Source organism: Myxine glutinosa, chromosome 5 (genome assembly GCF_964187855.1).
Source record: "Myxine glutinosa chromosome 5, kmMyxGlut1.1, whole genome shotgun sequence".
In the NCBI taxonomy this organism is placed as follows: Eukaryota; Metazoa; Chordata; class Myxini; order Myxiniformes; family Myxinidae; genus Myxine; species Myxine glutinosa.
Window position 1 is genome coordinate 17,732,866 of NC_136265.1, and position 19,542 is coordinate 17,752,407.

Sequence of the window (19,542 nt, forward strand, 5' to 3'; positions counted from 1 at the left end):
AGATCCAGAGGTTAATTGAGAAAGCCGTTACGGAAGAAGAGGCTACGAAGATACCTGTGGGGTATTTCATGAAGGGGGAAACCCTAATGAGGAAATGGAGGCCACCGGAGGTGCCCGCAGATGATGAGTGGAAAGTTCACTATCAGATTGTGGTGCCACCGCTGTACCGGAAGGAGATCTTGAGTTTGGCACATGAGACCCCTTGGGCCGGGCATCTGGGAGTGAACAAGACCTGTGACAGAATATTGGTACATTTTTTCTGGCCGGGATTGCGACGGGATGTGGCGGAGTTCTGCAAGTCCTGCCATTCTTGTCAGCTGGTGGGAAAGCCGAATCAAAAAATCCCACCCGCCCCGTTAAAGCCAATTCCAGCTTTTGAAGAGCCATTCAGCCGAGTCATTGTGGACTGTGTGGGCCCTTTACCCAAAACCAAAGCTGGACATCAATACTTACTGACCATCATGTGCGCATCCACCAGGTTCCCCGAGGCAGTGCCTCTGAGGAAAATAACGGCGGCAGTTATTGCAAAGGCCTTGATTAAATTTTTCACTTGGGTTGGTCTACCTAAGGTCATCCAATCGGATCAGGGTTCCAATTTCATGTCCACACTGTTCCAGCAAGTGGTACACCTGTTGGGGGTGGAACAAGTAAGATCCAGCGCCTACCATCCCGAGAGCCAAGGGGCCCTGGAAAGGTTTCACCAGACTTTAAAGAATATGATCCGAACGATTGTTTTGAATGTGCCAAGGAGTGGGATGAAGGGATACCCCTATTGTTGTTTGCGGCGAGGGAGTCCGTGCAGGATTCCTTGGGATTCAGTCCGTTTGAACTGGTGTTTGGACACGCAGTGCGGGGACCGTTGAAATTGGTGAAAGAACAGTGGTTACTACAGGAATCCCGGACACCGATGGTGGAGTATGTGTCCACAGTGAAACACCGATTGGCAAAGGCGTGTGATGTGGCACGACGGAACTTGAGAATGGCCCAGGGGAAAATGAAGGAGAGACATGACAAGACCTCGCAGATAAGGAATTTCAGTCCTCAGGACCGGGTGTTAGTATTGCTGCCCGTTCCAGGTCAGCCCCTCCAGGCTAGATATTTCGGTCCTTATGCAGTGGAGGAGAGGGTGAATGAGACAGACTACGTGGTGACCACTCCCGACCGACGGAAAAAGCGACAGTTGTGTCATGTCAACCGACTGAAGAAATATCATGAGAGGGAACCGGTGGAAGACGTAGTTCCTGTCTCACCTGTCGTACCGGTGAAAATGGACGGAAACGCCGGTGTGAAGTTTGATAACTTGGATGACCAGGCCTGCCCCAAATTGACGAACACCGAAGTGTTGAGTCATTTGGATGAGAAGTTAGGTCATTTAACAAGGGAACAGCAAGGACAACTGTCCAGCCTAATGTTCGAATTTAAACATTTGTTCACAGATGTACCTGGTCGTACGGACTTAGTATATCATGATATCGAGGTGGGGGAGGCCACTCCAGTGAAACAACACCCCTATCGGATGAACCCGGTGAAGATGGAGTATCTTCGGAAGGAGATGCAATATATGTTGGACAATGACATCATCGAACCAAGCAACAGTGAATGGAGCTCCCCATGTGTGTTGGTTCCGAAACCCGATGGCAGCTTCCGGTGTTGTACAGATTTAAAACGGGTGAATGCAGTGACCAAGACCGACTCCTATCCGCTCCCGAGGATTGACGACTGTATTGATCGAATAGGCCCAGCTAAATTTGTTACCAAATTTGACTTGCTGAAAGGGTATTGGCAGATCCCTCTTACCGATAGAGCCAAAGAAATCTCAGCTTTGGTCACTCCGAATGGGTTATATCAGTACAAGGTCCTCCCTTTTGGGTTGAAGAACGGGCCGGCTACATTTCAACGACTGATTAATAGGCTCATTGCAGACCTGGAGGGGGTGGAGGCATATCTGGATGATGTAATCATCCACACCATGACCATGGAAGACCACATTAAGCAAATCCATGCATTTTTTCAGACGATGTCCGAGGCAGGTCTGACCATCAACTTAGCCAAGAGTGAGTTTGTAAGAGCACAGGTAGTGTTCCTCGGCCATGTAGTAGGGCAGGGTCAAGTACAACCAGTGACCGCCAAGGTAGAAGCTATCGATCGCTTCCAAGTCCCAAAGGGGAAGAAAGAGCTGATGATATTCTTAGGTATGGCGGGGTGGTACCGGCGGTTCTGTAAGAATTTTTCGGATGTGGTAGCCCCTTTAACGAGTTTGTTGAGAAAGGAGACCCCATTCGTTTGGGATGGCAAATGTCAGGCGGCCTTTGCCCATGTCAAAGCGATACTAATGAGCTCTCCGGTCCTAACCGCTCCGGACTTTCAAGCACCTTTCAAGTTGGCCGTAGATGCAAGCGATGTGGGGGCTGGAGCGGTCTTGTTACAGGAAGATGAGGATGGGGTGGACCACCCCGTGTGCTACTACTCCAAAAAGTTCAATAAACATCAGGCAAATTATGCCACCGTGGAGAAAGAGACCCTGGCTCTCCTGCTAGGGCTTCAACATTATGAGGTGTATTTAGGAAGCACGTCCTTTCCCATAAAGGTCTTTACGGATCACAACCCCTTAACCTTCATTCAAAGAATGAAAAATAAAAATCAGAGGTTGATGAGATGGAGTTTGGCTTTGCAGGGGTTCAACTTGGAAATTGAACATGTACGGGGCCGGGACAATGTCGTGGCGGACACTTTGTCCAGAGTGAGTTAATCTGGGGGGGTTGTGGTGAAATTTTGGTTGCTTTATTTTTAAGTGATAACTGTGCCCGGGGGGAACTGATAATGTGGGGGGGGTTGAGTTATCTGGTTTGTTTCTCCAAATTGGCCGGCAAAGAAAGTTTTCGCTGGGTTCAAACTTTCTTTCTTGAAGGGGGGGAGTGTTACATATTTATGTGAATGTATGTGAATTACCATCCAGGTCTTTGCTTATCCATGTGTAGTAGATTAAGGGTTGTTGTGGTTGGAGGGTCAGGAGCCCTTCTGAAAAGAGGCCGGAAACGGAAGAGGAAAAGACACGAGGAAGAAAAAGCGACGAGGTCTTCCTCCTCGCCCCGCTCCGACGAAAGGTGGGATTGATATTGAGCCGTGTGGAAAAGCGGCGTTCCCGAGCCCGTCTGGCGAGAGGAGTTACCGGAACGGATACCTGCCCGGTGGACGTCAAACTGTCGTGTGGCCGTGCACCGACCCAGCGTCTGGCGCCGTTCGCGACACCGTCTAAAAAGACGCGTACGGGTCGCACGTTGGGGCCTAACACGCGTTGCAAGCGGCGTGGGGCTTTTGGCTTGCTTGCCCGTACCCGCTTCGCGTGGCCACGAGGGGCTGCAGCCGTGGTGCCTGGTACGATACCTGCCCGGTGGAAACACGTCCACCCGGGGTTCGTTCATCCGCCCGAGTGCGGTGACGCCGACCATCATCTTGGTCAGGAGGGGCCCAGAGACATTGTGCGGGACCGAGACCAAAAGGGGGTCGTGAGTACCAACGGGGACACACATATATAAGATGGCCATCTTAATCATATAGGGAATTGATTGTGGATTGGGAATTGTTGATGGTTGTTTGTTGTGGATTGCTCGGGGAATATATCCGTGATTGTATCCTTGAAATTGTATGATATCCTTATCCTGGAAATATATCATTGAACATCAGTTTCTCTTGGGTGGAATTCATAGGGATTGCGTTGCGAAAGCGCATATATAATACTACTTTCTGGCGAAGGTCCTCTCACGGTCCGGGGGTCACCGAGACCAGGGAGTCACCGAGGGGACCACGTAACAAAAGGCAGACCAATTCTTCATCCTAAACCCTGGCGGTGGCAAGTAAAGGCACATCGTATTCTTCACACAGCTTGGGCAGAGCGTTGTCAGGTAGGCCTCTGCTCGATTTGAAAACAAAACTTTCTTCAGATGCTCATTGCGAACGGGAGGTGCCTGTGCTGGCTCCAGAATTCCATTTTCTGTAATCTAATCCCAATCCATGTGGGACAGAGGGCTGTTTGTTCTCCACCTCGATGTTTGTTACTTATACAGCTGCCTCTAGATATTTCGCATGAGGAGATGATGGGCTAATGTTGAAGATCCCACTCTGTCTTCCGTGAAGAGTAAGAAAGTGATTCCTGACACCTTGAACAAGCTTTTATCGAACCATCAGGCCTGGCCAGCTGTGTGGTGAAAGACTTGGGCCAAAAACGATCTCTGACTGATCGTGCGCAAGAAAGATTGGGGACTTTAAAGTCGTTATCGTAGTCCAACAATTAATAGTTGTTGTTGTTGTAGTGTGTGATTGCTTAGCCTTTAATCTTCACTTCCCCAACCCTCCACCACCCTTCCTCCTTCATTCCAGAAATACCAGAGCACTTAGTCACAGTTGCCACCCCACCCTCACTCCACCCCCAATCATGTGCCAAATAAATACCTTTTCCCTCTTCCCATCCCTTTTATTGGCTCCCATCTCTTACCACACATTGACAATCTGAGCGAGATGATATTGTTACGGTTTTCGCCGCCCTTCCTGCCCTTACCAAGGGGAGATTAAGCCCCTAGTTCTTTTTGGGTCGGCGCAACCGAGAGAATTGAAGCACCCCTCCCGGGCAAACGCACGGTAGGGTTCCGGGACGATGTTCGCACGTACCTGAGTACCTTCGCCGCCGTGGAAGCAGGGAATCAAGCCTCGCACGAGCCACGCGTAAATTGAGTACACCGATTGTGTACCACGTGGTCCGTGCAGTTGCCTTGGTATTGGAACCCGATTAGAGCGGTTTTATTCGTACCACGCTTAGTCAATGATGGAAAAGACGAGACGGTCGAATAAAGGAAGAACACAGGTTTAATTATTATTATGTACAATGATCGGTAGAAGCACAGAGACACAGAGCAGTCTTATACAGTCTTAATTTTAACCCCAGACACGGCCCGATCACACTCACAGGGGAAATGAAGGGAGGATGATGTTCACGCGCTGACTTGGTCGTCCAGGAACGGCTTCGCCCGGCGTGGCTCTCCACGGTCACAGCACGTCCCGCGATGAAGGCAAGCAGGCGGTGGGAGGGATCCTTGCAGCACGTCTCTCGAACGAAGGGCACAGAAGGCAGGCGGGAGGGAAATGTACGCGTCTCTCGCCAGGCTTGGTGGCTTCTCTCAGCGCGATTAATTAATGGCGCGCTTTTACTCGCGTAACCTAATAGAGATTCTGCCTCAAGCTCAACCGAGCGTTTAATCTGTAAGCGCACTTTATAACTCGGTTCATGCGCGTCTTCTCTCAGAACTCAACTCTCACAAGCGCCTCTCCCACCAGAACTCTCAGAACTCCGAACTTGTTCAAGCGCCTCCCTCCACAGAACTTGGTCATTCGTCAAGCGCCTCTCCCATAACTGCGGTGGGGGCGCAACGGGTTATATCGCCAACCCCCTTAGCTCTCTCGAATGTTCTAACCACGCCTTGTGATGCAGTGCCGCAGCCACTCCCTTCGAGCCCTGATTGGCGGCTCGCGCTTACTGTCAGCTTCTCCTCCGCCCTCCTTCGGTCTTGCCTCGATTTGCCAGGCCTGCCTCGTGTTAATTTGCGCCAAAAAGCCAAAGGCGGCATAAGGCAAGAAAGGACCTAACTCTCATTATTCTACTCAACGCAAAACTAACACAGGAAAAGGACTATGCTTACACATACTAAGAAATAGCTGAACTATCGCGAGGCTACATGTTGTAGTGTGACTAAACTATGAGGGGGAAATTAACCTTTATTGTACAAACTCAAAACCGCAACAATATACTCTATCAAGATGACAGTGACAAACAGGCCAATCACCAGTGTACATGTTCGAACCGAGAACGATCGCTGTGGAGCCTTTGTGGCTGTGATTCCGCTCTTTGGAATTTCCTCTTGGCACTTGGTAAATGTGATCCTGAAATCAACAAAAACACCTCTTGCCTCAACTTGGACAAATTTTTCATATCACACTAAAATCTGCAAGTTGGTGTCTGTCTGGGGCCGATGCATTTGGTCATTACTTATCCAATCTCAACCAAACTTGCGAGGATGACTAAGGGTCACAACACAAAGGTTATAGCTTCTTGGGTTGCATTTGCACACCCACCCCACTCCCCTGGGGTTTTGAAGGTGTGGCCGACGCAAACTCTCCATGTAAATGTGTACAGTGCTGTTCTTCTCCCGGTGGTGGTGGGTGTTACGGATTCGGCCCTAATGATTGTTGTTATGATTATTGTTGTTGGTTCGAAGTATTCTGATGATTGTGGTTGAAGGGAAAGGGTTATTATAGTTAAAAGATTTAAAAGCGCTCCTGGTAAAATGTGGCCGGAAATCCGGATCGTGACCAGAAGAGGTGGAGCGAGGAAGAAGAGGTGGTAGGAGATCGTGAAGAGACGTGGTTGTTTTAGCTCCGGACCGGGCAGTCGACGTACAGTGCGAGTGAACTTTGCGTCCTTGAAGGGAAGTTCGGGCGATAAGAGATATCGCCGGAGTGCGTGGAGCCTGTGTCGTCGGGTATCCTCATTGAGGTTCCGGAGGATCCTGGCCGCAAAGCCCGGGTTCGAGTGAAAGCCGTCCGCCATCTTCGCCACGCGAGCAACCTGCAGTGAACTGGGTTTGGTCGTGTCGGCTGGGCATTATTCCCCGGTGGTTTGCCGGGGACGGCTGTGCCAGAAAGGGCACTTGAGAATTATACGGAGGCTCGCGGGTTGAACCGCAAATGTGTACGTCAGAGCGCGTCTTTGTGAGGTTCCTTTCCACCACTGTATTGCTGGGTGCTGAACAACGTGACCTCGGGGTCGTCTCGATCGCCTACGCCTCAATTGACTTTGATCGGGCCTTGACTCCCCGATCGCGGGAGCGCACAGAGACATTGGGACTTCGCCTTGGAGGGGTGCAGAGACATTGGGGAGGTGCCGTGAGTTTGGGGTTAAGGGGCTTGATAAGGTTACCACCGTAAGATTTGTTAGTAGGGGTGATTGCCCCCATTGTTATATGGCTTTTTGTGTGATTTCTAATATATTATTGTTTGTTCATAACCTGGTGTGGTTGCATTATTGATTTGACTGTTTCATTTGCTGGCTCCATTGAGGGTTTCATCATTTGCTTGATTTCAACCAAGGATAACATCTTTCTGCCGGGGACCCTCTCAGGGTTCGGAGGTCTACCGAGACCAGAGGTAAGGGGAGGACCCCGTAACAGAAATTGGGAGCTCGACCAATTGATATTCGTGGGCTCGCAATTGGGTCTGCGTCCGGGATATAAAAATTCCTAAATTTAGTCCGGGAAAGAATTCCCTAACATTCCCAGAATTCCCAAATTTGGAACCTTTTCCAACATTCCCAATTTTTTTCCAAAAACAAACAACAACAAAAAATAATAAAAAATTTTGTTTGTTAAAATTTTCTTGTGTGAAGGTTAACAGGTGTTAGCAGTAGTCACTATGGAGTTTGACGCAGAGAAGTTTACAGTGAGCCCTAGTGAAGCACAGTTCAGAGCGTTAGTAAAATCGGACCTCTGGAAATTGGCCAAACATTTTAGCTTGGAGGTCCGAACTAATATGAAGAAGGCAGAGTTGCAGACAGTGGTGATACAATCTATGGTGGGATTAGAAGCATGGGAAGAGGTAGCCTGGGATTGGTTACCATAAGAGCAAGAAAATGTGGAGCTCCAGAAACTGGAGATGCAATTACAGAGCCAGGAAAGGGAAAAAGCACAGGAACGAGAACTCCAGGAAAGGTTAAAAGTACAGGAAAGAGAACTCCAGGAAATGTTAGAAGAGAAAAAAACAGAGGAAAGGAGAGTGGAAAGAGAACTCCAAGAAAGGTTAAAAGTACAGGAAAGAGAACTCCAGGAAAGGTTAGAAGACAAAAAAGCAGAGGAAAGGAGAGCTGCAAGAGAACTCGAAGCAGAGGAGAGAAGAGTCGAAAGGGAGTTAAAGGACCGTGAATTGGCGCGTCAGCAGGAAATTAAAGTCAAGGAGCTGGAGTTAATGAGAGAACGGGGAGAGGTACCATCCCTGCTGACTGGTTCGACACCTAGTCAGAACACCTGGGATGTTGGCAGACATGTGAGGCTGGTTCCACCCTTCAATGAAAAGGAGGTAGCCAAGTTTTTTCCACACTTTGAGAAAGTGGCTCGACAGTTAAACTGGCCTGAGGAGTACTGGTCCATACTAGTGCAAAGTGTTCTGGTGGGTAAAGCTCAAGAGATTTATTCGGCTTTACCGATTGACCAATGTGCAGATTACGAGGTATTGAAGAAACACATTCTCAAAGCCTATGAATTGGTCCCGGAAGCTTACCGGCAAAAAATCCGGAATGCCAGGAGGAGGGAGAGTGAGACCCATGTGGAATTTGCCAGAGTGAATGAAACCATGTTTGATAGGTGGTGTGATTCAAAAGGAGTTGGGAAAGACTTCGAACTATTATTTTATTTTTTATTTTTTTATTTTTTTGTATACTGAATCGAGGCTCGTGAAAGAGCTGAGATTGCGACAATTGATCCTGGTGGAGGAATTCCAACAGTGTGTCCACGAGGACATTAAAGTTCATCTGGAGGAAAGGAAAGGACCAAAGCTGTATGAGGCAGCCACCATGGCAGATGACTATGCCTTAACACACAGGATGGGGATCCACAAACCGAACTTCTCGCCCAGACCTAGCCAGGGGAGCTATGGTACATCAGGGGCGGAGAATGAAAATCCATGGGGGCGGCCTCGGGATGAATATGATGTCCACTTTGACACCACGACTTCTAGAAATCAGAAGACTGCGGTTCCAAGACAGACCTATCGTCCGGGGGACTCGAGGCAGACCGCCGCCCCCATGCCTTGGCAGACCACGAGGTTCTCCTCCGGGCCTACTTGCACTTTTTGTCATAAACCTGGACACTGGATGTCCAACTGTTATGCTCTGGGAAAGGAAAATCAGGAGCGGAGTTCGACTAGTACGACTCCAAATGCAATGGCCATTGTGAGAAATCGCCCTCAAAAGGGTTACCAACCATTTATTTCCGAGGGGTTTGTGTCACTGGATGGAGCCTCGACTAACCGAAGACTGGTTAGGATATTGAGGGACACAGGAGCACATCAATCTTTAATGCTTGAAGGCATCTTGCCATGGTCCGAGGAGACGGCAACTGGGGATAGTGTTCGTTTACAGGGGATTGGTGGCTGTGTTAGTGCTCCACTTCATGTCATCCATTTGGAGTCCGATTTGGTGTCAGGACCGGTCACCGTCGGCTTACAAGCCACGCTTTCTGAAGAGGGAGTATCGGTTGTTATCGGGAATGATTTGGCCGGTGGTCAAGTTTATGGTAACGCGATGGTTGTTAAAAAGCCCAGTAGGGAAAATAACACCACACCAGTTAGGGATGGCGACAAGTTTAGCAAGTTATTTGTAGGTGGACTGAACTTCAAAACAAAGGAAGGTGTTTTGGAGTCTGCCTTTAGCAACTATGGACCGCTTTTGGAAGTGCTGCTGATAAAAGACAGGGAGACACGAAAGTCAAGAGGGTTTGGCTTTGTCACGTTTGAAAACTCAAAGGATGCCAGAGAGGCAGAAAAGGATCTGAATAGCAAGGAGTTGGAGGGTCGGACCATCACAGTAGGGAAGGCATTTCCTAGGGGTCGAGGGGGCGACAGAGGAGGACCACGGAGTAGTAGTGGTGGTGGCCGCAAGCGATATTATTATGGAGGCTTCCAGAGTTATGACCGCTCCCGAAGGAAGGATTATCAGAGCAGTAGCCGAGAAGGAGACTGCCAGTCAGGTGACTACTGTGACAAGTGGTCCCACCGTAATTATTATGAGTCCAGAAAAGTTGAAGCACTGAATGCTGCGGAGCCGCCGGGCCAAGATTCCTACACGGACTAACCGTGAACGCCACGTTCCGAAAGGCGTCCAGGTAGGGAACTTCCCCGCACGGACTAACCGTGAACTCCACGTTCCTAAAGGCGTCCATGTAGTGAACTTTCCTCCCCGGACTAACCGTGAACTCCACGTTCCTAAAGGCGTCCATGTAGTGAATACTTCCAGGCCTCACCACCCAACCACCATGGAACCTGGCTTTCAGCTCGGCCTCCCAGGGAAAGTGCTATAGATTTGCTGGCCTTGGGTTTTTGATCACAACCCCTTAACCTTCATTCAAGAGAAACTAAAAGTAAAAATCAGAGGGGCAGGGACAATGTCGTTGTTGACGCTTGGTCCAGAGGGAATTAACTTTGGAAAGCTCTGGGGGTTGTGTAAAATTTTGTTGCTTTATTTTTGGGGAAGGTTGAATATTGTTGCCCATGGGGATTGCTGATTTGGGTTGTGAATTTACTTTTGCTTGTTTAAAGAGGGCATGCCAAGAAAGTTTTTGCTGTGTTCAAACTTTCTTTCTTGAGGGGGGGAAGTGTTACGGATTCGGTCCTAATGATTGTTGTTATGATTATTGTTGTTGGTTCGAAGTATTCTGGTGATTGTGGTTGAAGGGAAAGGGTTATTATAGTTAAAAGATTTAAAAGCGCTCCTGGTAAAATGTGGCCGGAAATCCGGATCGTGACCGGAAGAGGTGGAGCGAGGAAGAAGAGGCGGTAGGAGATCGTGAAGAGACATGGTTGTTTTAGCTCCGGACCGGGCGGTCGACGTACAGTGCAAGTGAACTTTGCGTCCTTGAAGGGAAGTTCGGGCGATAAGAGATATCGCCGGAGTGCGTGGAGCCTGTGTCGTCGGGTATCCTCATTGAGGTTCCGGAGGATCCTGGCCTCAAAGCCCGGGTTCGAGTGAAAGCCGTCCGCCATCTTCGCCAGGCGAGCAACCTGCAGTGAACCAGGTTTGGTCATGTCGGCTGGGCATTATTCCCCGGTGGTTTGCCGGGGACGGCTGTGCCAGAAAGGGCACTTGAGAATTATATGGAGGCTCGCGGGTTGAACCGCAAACGTGTACATCAGAGCGCGTCTTTGTGAGGTTCCTTTCCACCGCTGTATTGCTGGGTGCTGAACAACGTGACCTCGGGGTCGTCTCGATCGCCTACGCCTCAATTGACTTTGATCGGGCCTTGACTCCCTGATCGCGGGAGCGCACAGAGACATTGGGACTTCGCCTTGGAGGGGTGCAGAGACATTGGGGAGGTGCCGTGAGTTTGGGGTTAAGGGGCTTGATAAGGTTACCACCGTAAGATTTGTTAGTAGTGGTGATTGCCCCCATTGTTGTATGGCTTTTTGTGTGATTTCTAATATATTATTGTTTGTTCATAACCTGGTGTGGTTGCATTATTGATTTGACTGTTTCATTTGCTGGCTCCATTGAGGGTTTCATAATTTGCTTGATTTCAACCAAGGATAACACATCTTTCTGCCGGGGACCCTCTCGGCGTTCGGAGGTCTACCGAGACCAGAGGTAAGGGGAGGACCCCTTAACAGTGGGAGAGGGTATTACAACTGATCCTTCAGAGGCCTTAACTGTATCACGAGTGAGAGGCCTTCACTAGGCGCTTAACCGATGTTGCTTTAGACTGGACTGCAAAAACTCAGGAGGAATTGCCATGTCTTACTTCCTTTTTGTTAAGGGGTATATATAGCAGATTGAGCGGCATTCCACGTTATCATGGCCTTTTTCCAATAACTAAAGTAACAATAATGATAATAGCATAAAAATATTGTTGCGGTCATCCCAGTTGCTGGTTTGAATCAGGTGAGTCGCCTCAATGCACGTAACCGTCGACTGTTTCAAGGGTCTTCCCTGCCAAATCCCGCGTCTAAAGGCGGAGTTTTGGTATGTATTGGAAGTCCAAATCGGACCAGAGTTATGCCAATCAGCACCACCGTCTCGTAACCAATCAGGCAAAGTGAGCCTGCGATGAGACTGTGTGGGTGGGCGGTGTTGAATGACTGCGGCCAATAAACGCCTTAACGGGTCTTTCTTAACCACCAAATGAGAACCAAGAAGTTCAGAATTCACCCCAAGATTCTAACCACCAAATGAGAACCAAGAAGTTCAGAATTCACCCCAAGATTCTAACCACCAAATGAGACCCAAGAAGTTCAGAATTCACCCCAAGATTCTAACCACCAAATGAGAACCAAGAAGTTCAGAATTCACCCCAAGATTTTACCCACCAAATGAGAACCAAGAAGTTCAGAATTCACCCCAAGATTCTAACCACCAAATGAGAACCAAGAAGTTCAGAATTCACCCCAAGATTTTACCCACCAAATGAGAACCAAGAAGTTTAGAATTAACCCCAAGATTCTAACCACCAAATGAGAACCAAGAAGTTCAGAATTCACCCCAAGATTCTAACCACCAAATGAGAACCAAGAAATTCAGAATTCACCCCAAGATTCTACCCACCAAATGAGAACCAAGAAGTTAAGAATTCACCCAAGATTCTAACCACCAAATGAGAACCAAGAGGTTCAGAATTCACCCCCAAGATTCTCCCCACCAAATGAGAACCAAGAAGTTCAGAATTCACCCCAAGATTCTACCCACCAAATGAGAACCAAGAAGTTCAGAATTCACCTCAAGATTCTAACCACCAAATGAGAACCAAGAAGTTCAGAATTCACCCCAAAATTCTACCCACCAAATGAGAACCAAGAAGTTCAGAATTCACCCCAAGATTCCAACCACCAAATGAGAACCAAGAAGTTCAGAATTCACCCCAAGATTCTTCCCACTAAATGAGAACCAAGAAGTTCAGAATTCACCCCAAGATTCTAACCACCAAATGAGAACCAATAAGTTCAGAATTCACCCCAAGATTCTACCCACCAAATGAGAACCAAGAAGTTCAGAATTCACCCCTAGATTGTAACCACCAAATGAGAACCAAGAAGTTCAGAATTCACCCAAAGATTCTACCCACTAAATGAGAACCAAGAAGTTCAGAATTCACACCAAGACCAAGTAGGTTTAATTAAAATACGCACGGGGAGGGGAATTTACAAAAAGCAATGCAGTATCTAACTACAACGGCACTCGGTAGAGCGCATACCTCCACCAAGGTGAACAGTTTACAGTTTACATTGTGTATCCTACCGATAGGCCGGATCAGGTTCGGTCCTGAACCAAAATCTAATCGGCTTGTTCTTGTCACCGACCCAACTCATCCACCAAGTGTTGTCATAATCCGTCGACAACGTTTTGGAAAATGTCGTGCTATATATCGTTTTTGGCCTTATCACTCGATGGTGAAGAATCACTTGACTAATTTAAAAAACTCTCGTATCCGGATTTTCCGGATCTGGATAATCCGGATCAGATTTTCACCAAAATCAAACCAATTCGTCTTTGTCACACACCCAACCTGTCCACCACGTTTCGTCTGAATCCGTCCATAACGTTTTGAGATATCTTGCTCAAAGGCAAACTGGGGTAAAAACATAACCTCTATCCATCTTTAATGGCAGAGGTAATAAATAAATGATAACAACCCCTTAACCCTCTACCGATACGCACCCATGAATGAAAGGGATTCCTTAATGACCCTATACCTTAGGCCCTGGTCACACACACAATGTGAGATACGCAAAGCGGTTTGGACAAGACAGAAGAGAGTTGCCAGGACACACTCGACAGTCTTTATGGTTAGTTCCCCACTGTCCCGGCTGGAGAAAGACCTGTGGTGTCTGGAGAGGGCGTGGCTCTGGCGTGGGCTGAGTTGTGGCTCTGGTGGGAATAGAGGGCCGAGGAATGCACCTTCTCGAGTGCTGATTCGGGGAACCTCCTCCCTTACCCTCTACGCGCTCACCTTTGTAGCCTCCTGCCCGTGCGTCACAGTTGACACGTCACACCTCTCGCATCTCACTGTCCATTGGACGCTGTTCCTAAGAACCCATAAGACCCTCCATGACCTCCCATCCTGAAGCTCCGAGACATCACGGTCCGGTTACGATGGCCTAATGTCTTTTACCACCAGAACATGGCGTGGCCAAGCGAAATCCCAAAAAGAAATCCCCTTAAGCTTGACATTTACTTGAAGGAAATAACTGCTCTATTCTAGGCACTATCAACCACTAGGAGCCATTTCTACAACAATATGAACAATAATAATAGTACTGTAATAATAACTGGCAATACTAACAACAAAACCCCCTCCAACTTCCCCCAATCTGGAAAAGCCCATCTGAAAGCAATCCACACCTCGAACTAGCCTGGGAGAAAAAACAATGGCCGACACACTTTTGCTGAAATTTCAACCACAAGAAAGTGAAGGGCCTCACCTTATACACGTCGTATTTGTCTGCAATTCTGTCAAACTGTTGATACAGCTCGTTGAGGAGAGACACGACTTCCATTGGCTCGCTGTGCTTGCAGATGGTTGTGAATCCGACGATGTCACTGAGGTAGATGGTGACGTCGTCAAAGAGTTCCGGGTCCACTTTACCATTCAGCTTGAGCGACTGCACCACGGCGCTGGCAGACAGAATAAAAAGGGGACAATCGTTACCCTCGCCAGAGGAGATGTTATTACATTTGGGTCCGTTTGTCTGTTTGTCAGCAATGTGGGTATGTTTATTCATTACATTAGACCCCTGTATGTCTTTAAACCCCGGAAGTTCCTTTGAAACCCCTAAGAGCCTGCAGACCCTATAGGCCCAATTACACCTTTAGACCTTAACCAAACTTTAGATCATCTTAGACCCTTTAGAACCTCTACACTCCTTTCTACCCTTATGTGTGTGTGTCGTTTGCTCATGAGTGGTGTGCATTGTGGACACACGGTGGTAGCAGGCGGGCACTGAGCGAATCGGCACGGTCACGTGCTTTCAGATACATCTGTGTCCTCGTCTCCACAAGATGTTCCATTCTGTTAGAGTATTGATTGAGGCGTCTGAGAAGATTGTCCATGTAGCTCTGCGTCTTCCCCCTGTGGATGTGACTGGAGAACAAACAGAACAAGTCGAGGTGTAAACCCACCCTTTCTTCAAGCGTTATCCTTCTCCATGTGGTCTTTCAACAACAGTTGCTTGCCTGAAACAGGCTATGGGGATTTTATGAACTTGGGGATGAAACCATGAAAACATTTGTCAGCAGTGGCTCACAAGTCGTCTGTCATTGGCTCACATCGAGACTTTCTGCAATATGGCGTCGATGTGCCGAAAGTCCGGCCTTTTCTGCGGCTCTTCATCCCAGCAATCACCGATCATGTGAAAGATCTGCAACAAACAACATGGCATTCAAATTGGGCCTAACTATCCTAATACTGCACTTGATTCATCAAAGCCAGATGCATATTACTTAAGCACAAGTCTTTGGCCACAATCCCTTCAACAACCATGATGAATGGAGGAAAACAGATGAAAGACAAAGGAGGAAACTTAAAAACACACAAAAGAAAAGGCTGCTTGTCTCATGTTGCCTTGTTGACTTCCATTCCGATATCCAGCAAGGCCTCTCATTGCAACCGCAAACATCGGGTAGACATTCGGTTTTGTGTTGAAAATGCACGAGTTCAGCAGAGCACGATACTTGCAAAATCCACTCCCTCCCCCCGAAAAAAGATTGCAATTGATCCAGCAAATTGTCCATTTCATCAAGATCAAAATTGATGATCTTGATCAAAGCTCGGGTCAATAGGATGTAAAGTGACGATTTTTAGATGAAAATTGATGCTTTTAGGAGTTTTACCTAGAGTTGACCTTTGACCTTTTGACCTCAAAAATAGTTGGTTTCCCTATTTAGTGACAATGTGCAAATGCTGTTCAATTTCCAAGTCAATCAGATTTAAAATGGTGATTTTAGAAATTTGACCTCCAGATGACCTTTGACCTAAAAATCAATAGGCGTCTCAATTGTGACGACCTCTACAACTTGGTGAAGTTTCATAATGATCAGTTTAGAATTGTGACCTGTAGGCCGGTGACAAACTGACAGAGACAAACAAGCAGACAGAATAACAAACACAACCGACCAATATACTTGAAAGATCTTCGATATTGCAAGTAACAAGAAGACATCATGCAGAGCACGATACTTGCATAATCCACCCCCCCCCCCCCCCCCAAAAAAAAATGTTGCCATTCAACAAGCCTAACGCAAATGAGCCTAACGATTGTCCCCATCATCAAATTGTCCATTTCATCAAGATTAAAATTGACTATCTCGATCAAAACTCGCGTCAATAGGATGAAAAGTGACGATTTTAGAAGTTTGATCTTGAGTTGACCTTTGACCTTTTGACCTCAAAAATAGTTGGTTTCGCAATTCAGTGAGGCACTATGCAAATGCTGTTAAATTTTCAAGTCAATCAAATGAAAATTGATGATTTTTCAGATGAAATTGTTGATTTTGGAAGTTTCACCTGGAGTTGACCTTTAACCTCAAAAATAGTTGGTTTCCCTATTTAATGATTCAATGTGCACAAATGCTGTTCAATGCTCAGGTCAATCGGATGAAATTGACGGGTTTTTTTCAGATGAAAATTGATGATTTTAGAAGTTTGACCTAGAGTTGACCTTTGACCTTTTGACCTCAAAAATCGTTGGCTTCCCTATTTAGTGACTCAATGTGCAAATGCTGATCTATTTTCAAATAAATCGGATGAAAATTGATGGTTTTTCAGATTATAATTGTTGATTTTGGAAGTTTGACCTTGAGTTGACCTTTGACCTTTCGACTTCAAAAATAGTTGGTTTCCCAATTCAGTGAGGCACTATGTAAATGCTGTTAAAATTTCAAGTCAATCGGATGTAAATTGATGAATTTTCAGATGAAAATTGTTGATTTTGGAAGTTTGACCTTGAGTTAACCTTTTGACCTCAAAAGTACTTTGTTTCCCAATTTAGTGACTCACTATGCAAATGCTGTTTAATTTTCAAGTCAATCGGATGAAAAATAACGATTTTAGAAATCTGACCTCAAGATGACCTTTGACCTCAAAATCAATAGGATTCTCAGGTGTGACAACCTCTACGACTTGGTAAAGTTTCATGATGATCGGTTTAAAATTGTAACCTTTAGGCGATTGACAAACAGACAGACTAATACACAAGACCATCCAATATACTTGGAAAATCTTCGACTTTACATGCAACAAATCAAAACATGTCGGTGGAGGATTGAGGTTTGAAGAAGAGGAAGAATAAAGAAAGTGACTACCTTCAACATGAGGGTACATGCACGTAAAACATGTCATGTTACTTAAACAAGACCGGTGTAACCAGTTGAAGGATCGAATAGAGGGACACTTGGACAAACAATGGGTGTGGGGAAGAATGAGGGGTAGAGGAGGACAACATGGATACAAAAGTATACTCTGAGGAAGGAAAAACTGGAAACTTGGAAGAGGTGGGCTTGGGTTGGGAGTTAATGGGGGTAGAAAAGATCATGGATTTGGATGGGGGATGATCTGAGATGGAGGTGAGCAGCTGTCTTGAAGAGCTGGAGGGAAGACTGAGCTTGGAGAATGTGGAGGTTGGTTGTTACGTGCTCCTCCCCAAACCCCGGTCACGGTGTACCTCCGAGCCCCGAGAGGAGTCACGGCAGAAAGATGTGTATGTCAAAGATCAATGGTGAAACCACACCAATTGTTACCAACAAACAAGTATTGTATTAAGGTCACACAAGAATAACAGTACAATAACTATATTTATCAATTGTACAAACAATATATCATTCCTATGATGGTACCATCAGTTTCGTACAATATAACTCACTGTGCTCCAAGTGAGCAAAAATAACATTCCCAATGTCTCTGTCCCAGCTTCAAACCAAAGTCGATCCACGCTCTAGTGATCGTCAGAACGATGTTGTATCGAGACCAGAATCCCGCTCGGTTGACAGTCACACTGCCAAAGATAGGCAAAAGTGTCCTCAAGAGGCGGTTGGGAAATCACACCTTCGGGTATGGACGTTCAACGGCTCCCAATCGGTGAACCGCAAATTCACACTCAAAATCCACGTTATACACACACACCAGGTTACGTCTGGATGCGGTGAAATGGTTGAAGCGAGGTGAAAAACCTGGAGCGATGCGAAAATCCAGCGCGAGGCAAAATGGCGTTCTCGAGATGTAACAGCACTTCAATGATTCTCTTCGGAATAAACCACAAAACCCGTCATGCAGGTTTATCTGTCACAGCGATAACAACTCTGTCGCAGGAATCCCTTTCCCAGGAAACCCCAAAGTTCGCTAGTGACCCCCGTTCGCCAACGTTTGCTCAAAACCTCAACGCAGCTCGGCTCCTTCTCCGACCTCACTCGCTCCGCCTCCTTTTTCTCTTCTTCTTCCTCTTTTTCTTCCTCCTCTTCGTCCGGTTCCCGATCCGGTTTCCGGTTTCTTTTAAAACACTAACTTTTTTTACCTTTTGAAAACAGTAATCTCTATTTCACTTAAACGATAACAATAATAGTACATGCAACCAAAAATGTTTACAGTGGATGAGAACCACAACAACGGAAGTGACGAATCCGTAACATTGGTCACACAGGTGGGAGAAAAGAGGAACAAATGAGTGGAGGTGAGCAGCTGTCTTGAAGACCTGGAGGGAAGACTGAGCTTGGAGAATGTGGAGGTTGGTCACACAGGTGGGAGAAAAGAGGAACAAATGAGTGGAGGTGAGCAGGGATCCTGGATTTAGGGAGTTTCACCAGAAGGGGGTTGATCATGGACCACGTGTGTCCTGCAGATACCTGTGGGGAGTGGGTGGGGGAAGCACGGAAAGGGCAGAAGCGTGTAAGACTGGAAATGAGGCGGTAGAAGACAGAGAGACCACCAAACTGTTATCTACCCCCTGCATCCTCCTCTCATCCTCACTGTCACCTGCATCCCTTGTTGTCTGTCTCTGTCTCTTTTGTCCCTCAGGTGTGCTGTTTCTGTTTCACCTTCTCTTTCTTTTGTTCCTTTTGTTATGTCACATCGTGATCTGTTTTGGGTTCTCGCTCTTCCATGAGCCTTGACTCTGTATGTAAAATAAATAAAAGCATGTAGTACTCATGAATTGAACCTGGGTCATAACCCACCAATTCAGGTGAGAATGCTTAACGGATGTTGCTGAAAGTATTTTTCAATGTGAACTTTGAAACACTTGATAATTAAATGTTCTGGAATTATTTACATCAAGTTAACACGTCATCAGGTCCTTGCACACACTATGTTATGATCACTTGATCCTAAATTCCCCGACCTCCACCATATTGGGATCATCCTACTATATTAAATAAGGTGTGTGTGTGTGTGTGTGTGTGTGTGTGTGTGTGTGTGTGTGTGTGTGTGTGTGTGTGTGTGTGTGTGTGTGTGTGTGTTAGTGTGTATGTCTGACAACCATAGAAAAATTAGAATGGCACTCTGACGTCACGACGTCAACCGACATGCCTACGCCCACATTATTACATCATAATAATACTTGTACCAAGTTTGATTAAAATCCCTTCAGCTGTTCTCATGTATCACATTTTTACTTTACATGACCTTTGACCTCTTGACCCCATAATCCAATCAGTTCATCTTTACATCATTATACATACCTGTACCAAGTTTGACTTAGTTCCCTTTAGCCGTTCTTAAGTAATCGTGGTAACGTAACCCTATTACAGGCTTT

At 46.7% G+C, this 19,542-nt stretch overlaps 1 protein-coding gene across 3 annotated transcripts in view; it reads right to left on the reverse strand.

The window, feature by feature from the left end:
• LOC137427898 (guanylyl cyclase C) overlaps positions 1–19,542 on the reverse strand; it is a 219,445-nt gene that overhangs the window by 24,278 nt on the left and 175,625 nt on the right. For all 3 annotated transcript variants that reach the window (XM_078777647.1, XM_078777646.1, XM_068117705.2), the window contains exons 22-24: positions 15,068–15,159; positions 14,724–14,882; positions 14,224–14,416 (exon numbers count right to left, since the gene is read on the reverse strand). In XM_078777647.1, coding sequence (XP_078633773.1) covers positions 14,224–14,416; positions 14,724–14,882; positions 15,068–15,159 — 444 coding nt within the window. The remainder of the gene's footprint in view (positions 1–14,223; positions 14,417–14,723; positions 14,883–15,067; positions 15,160–19,542) is intronic.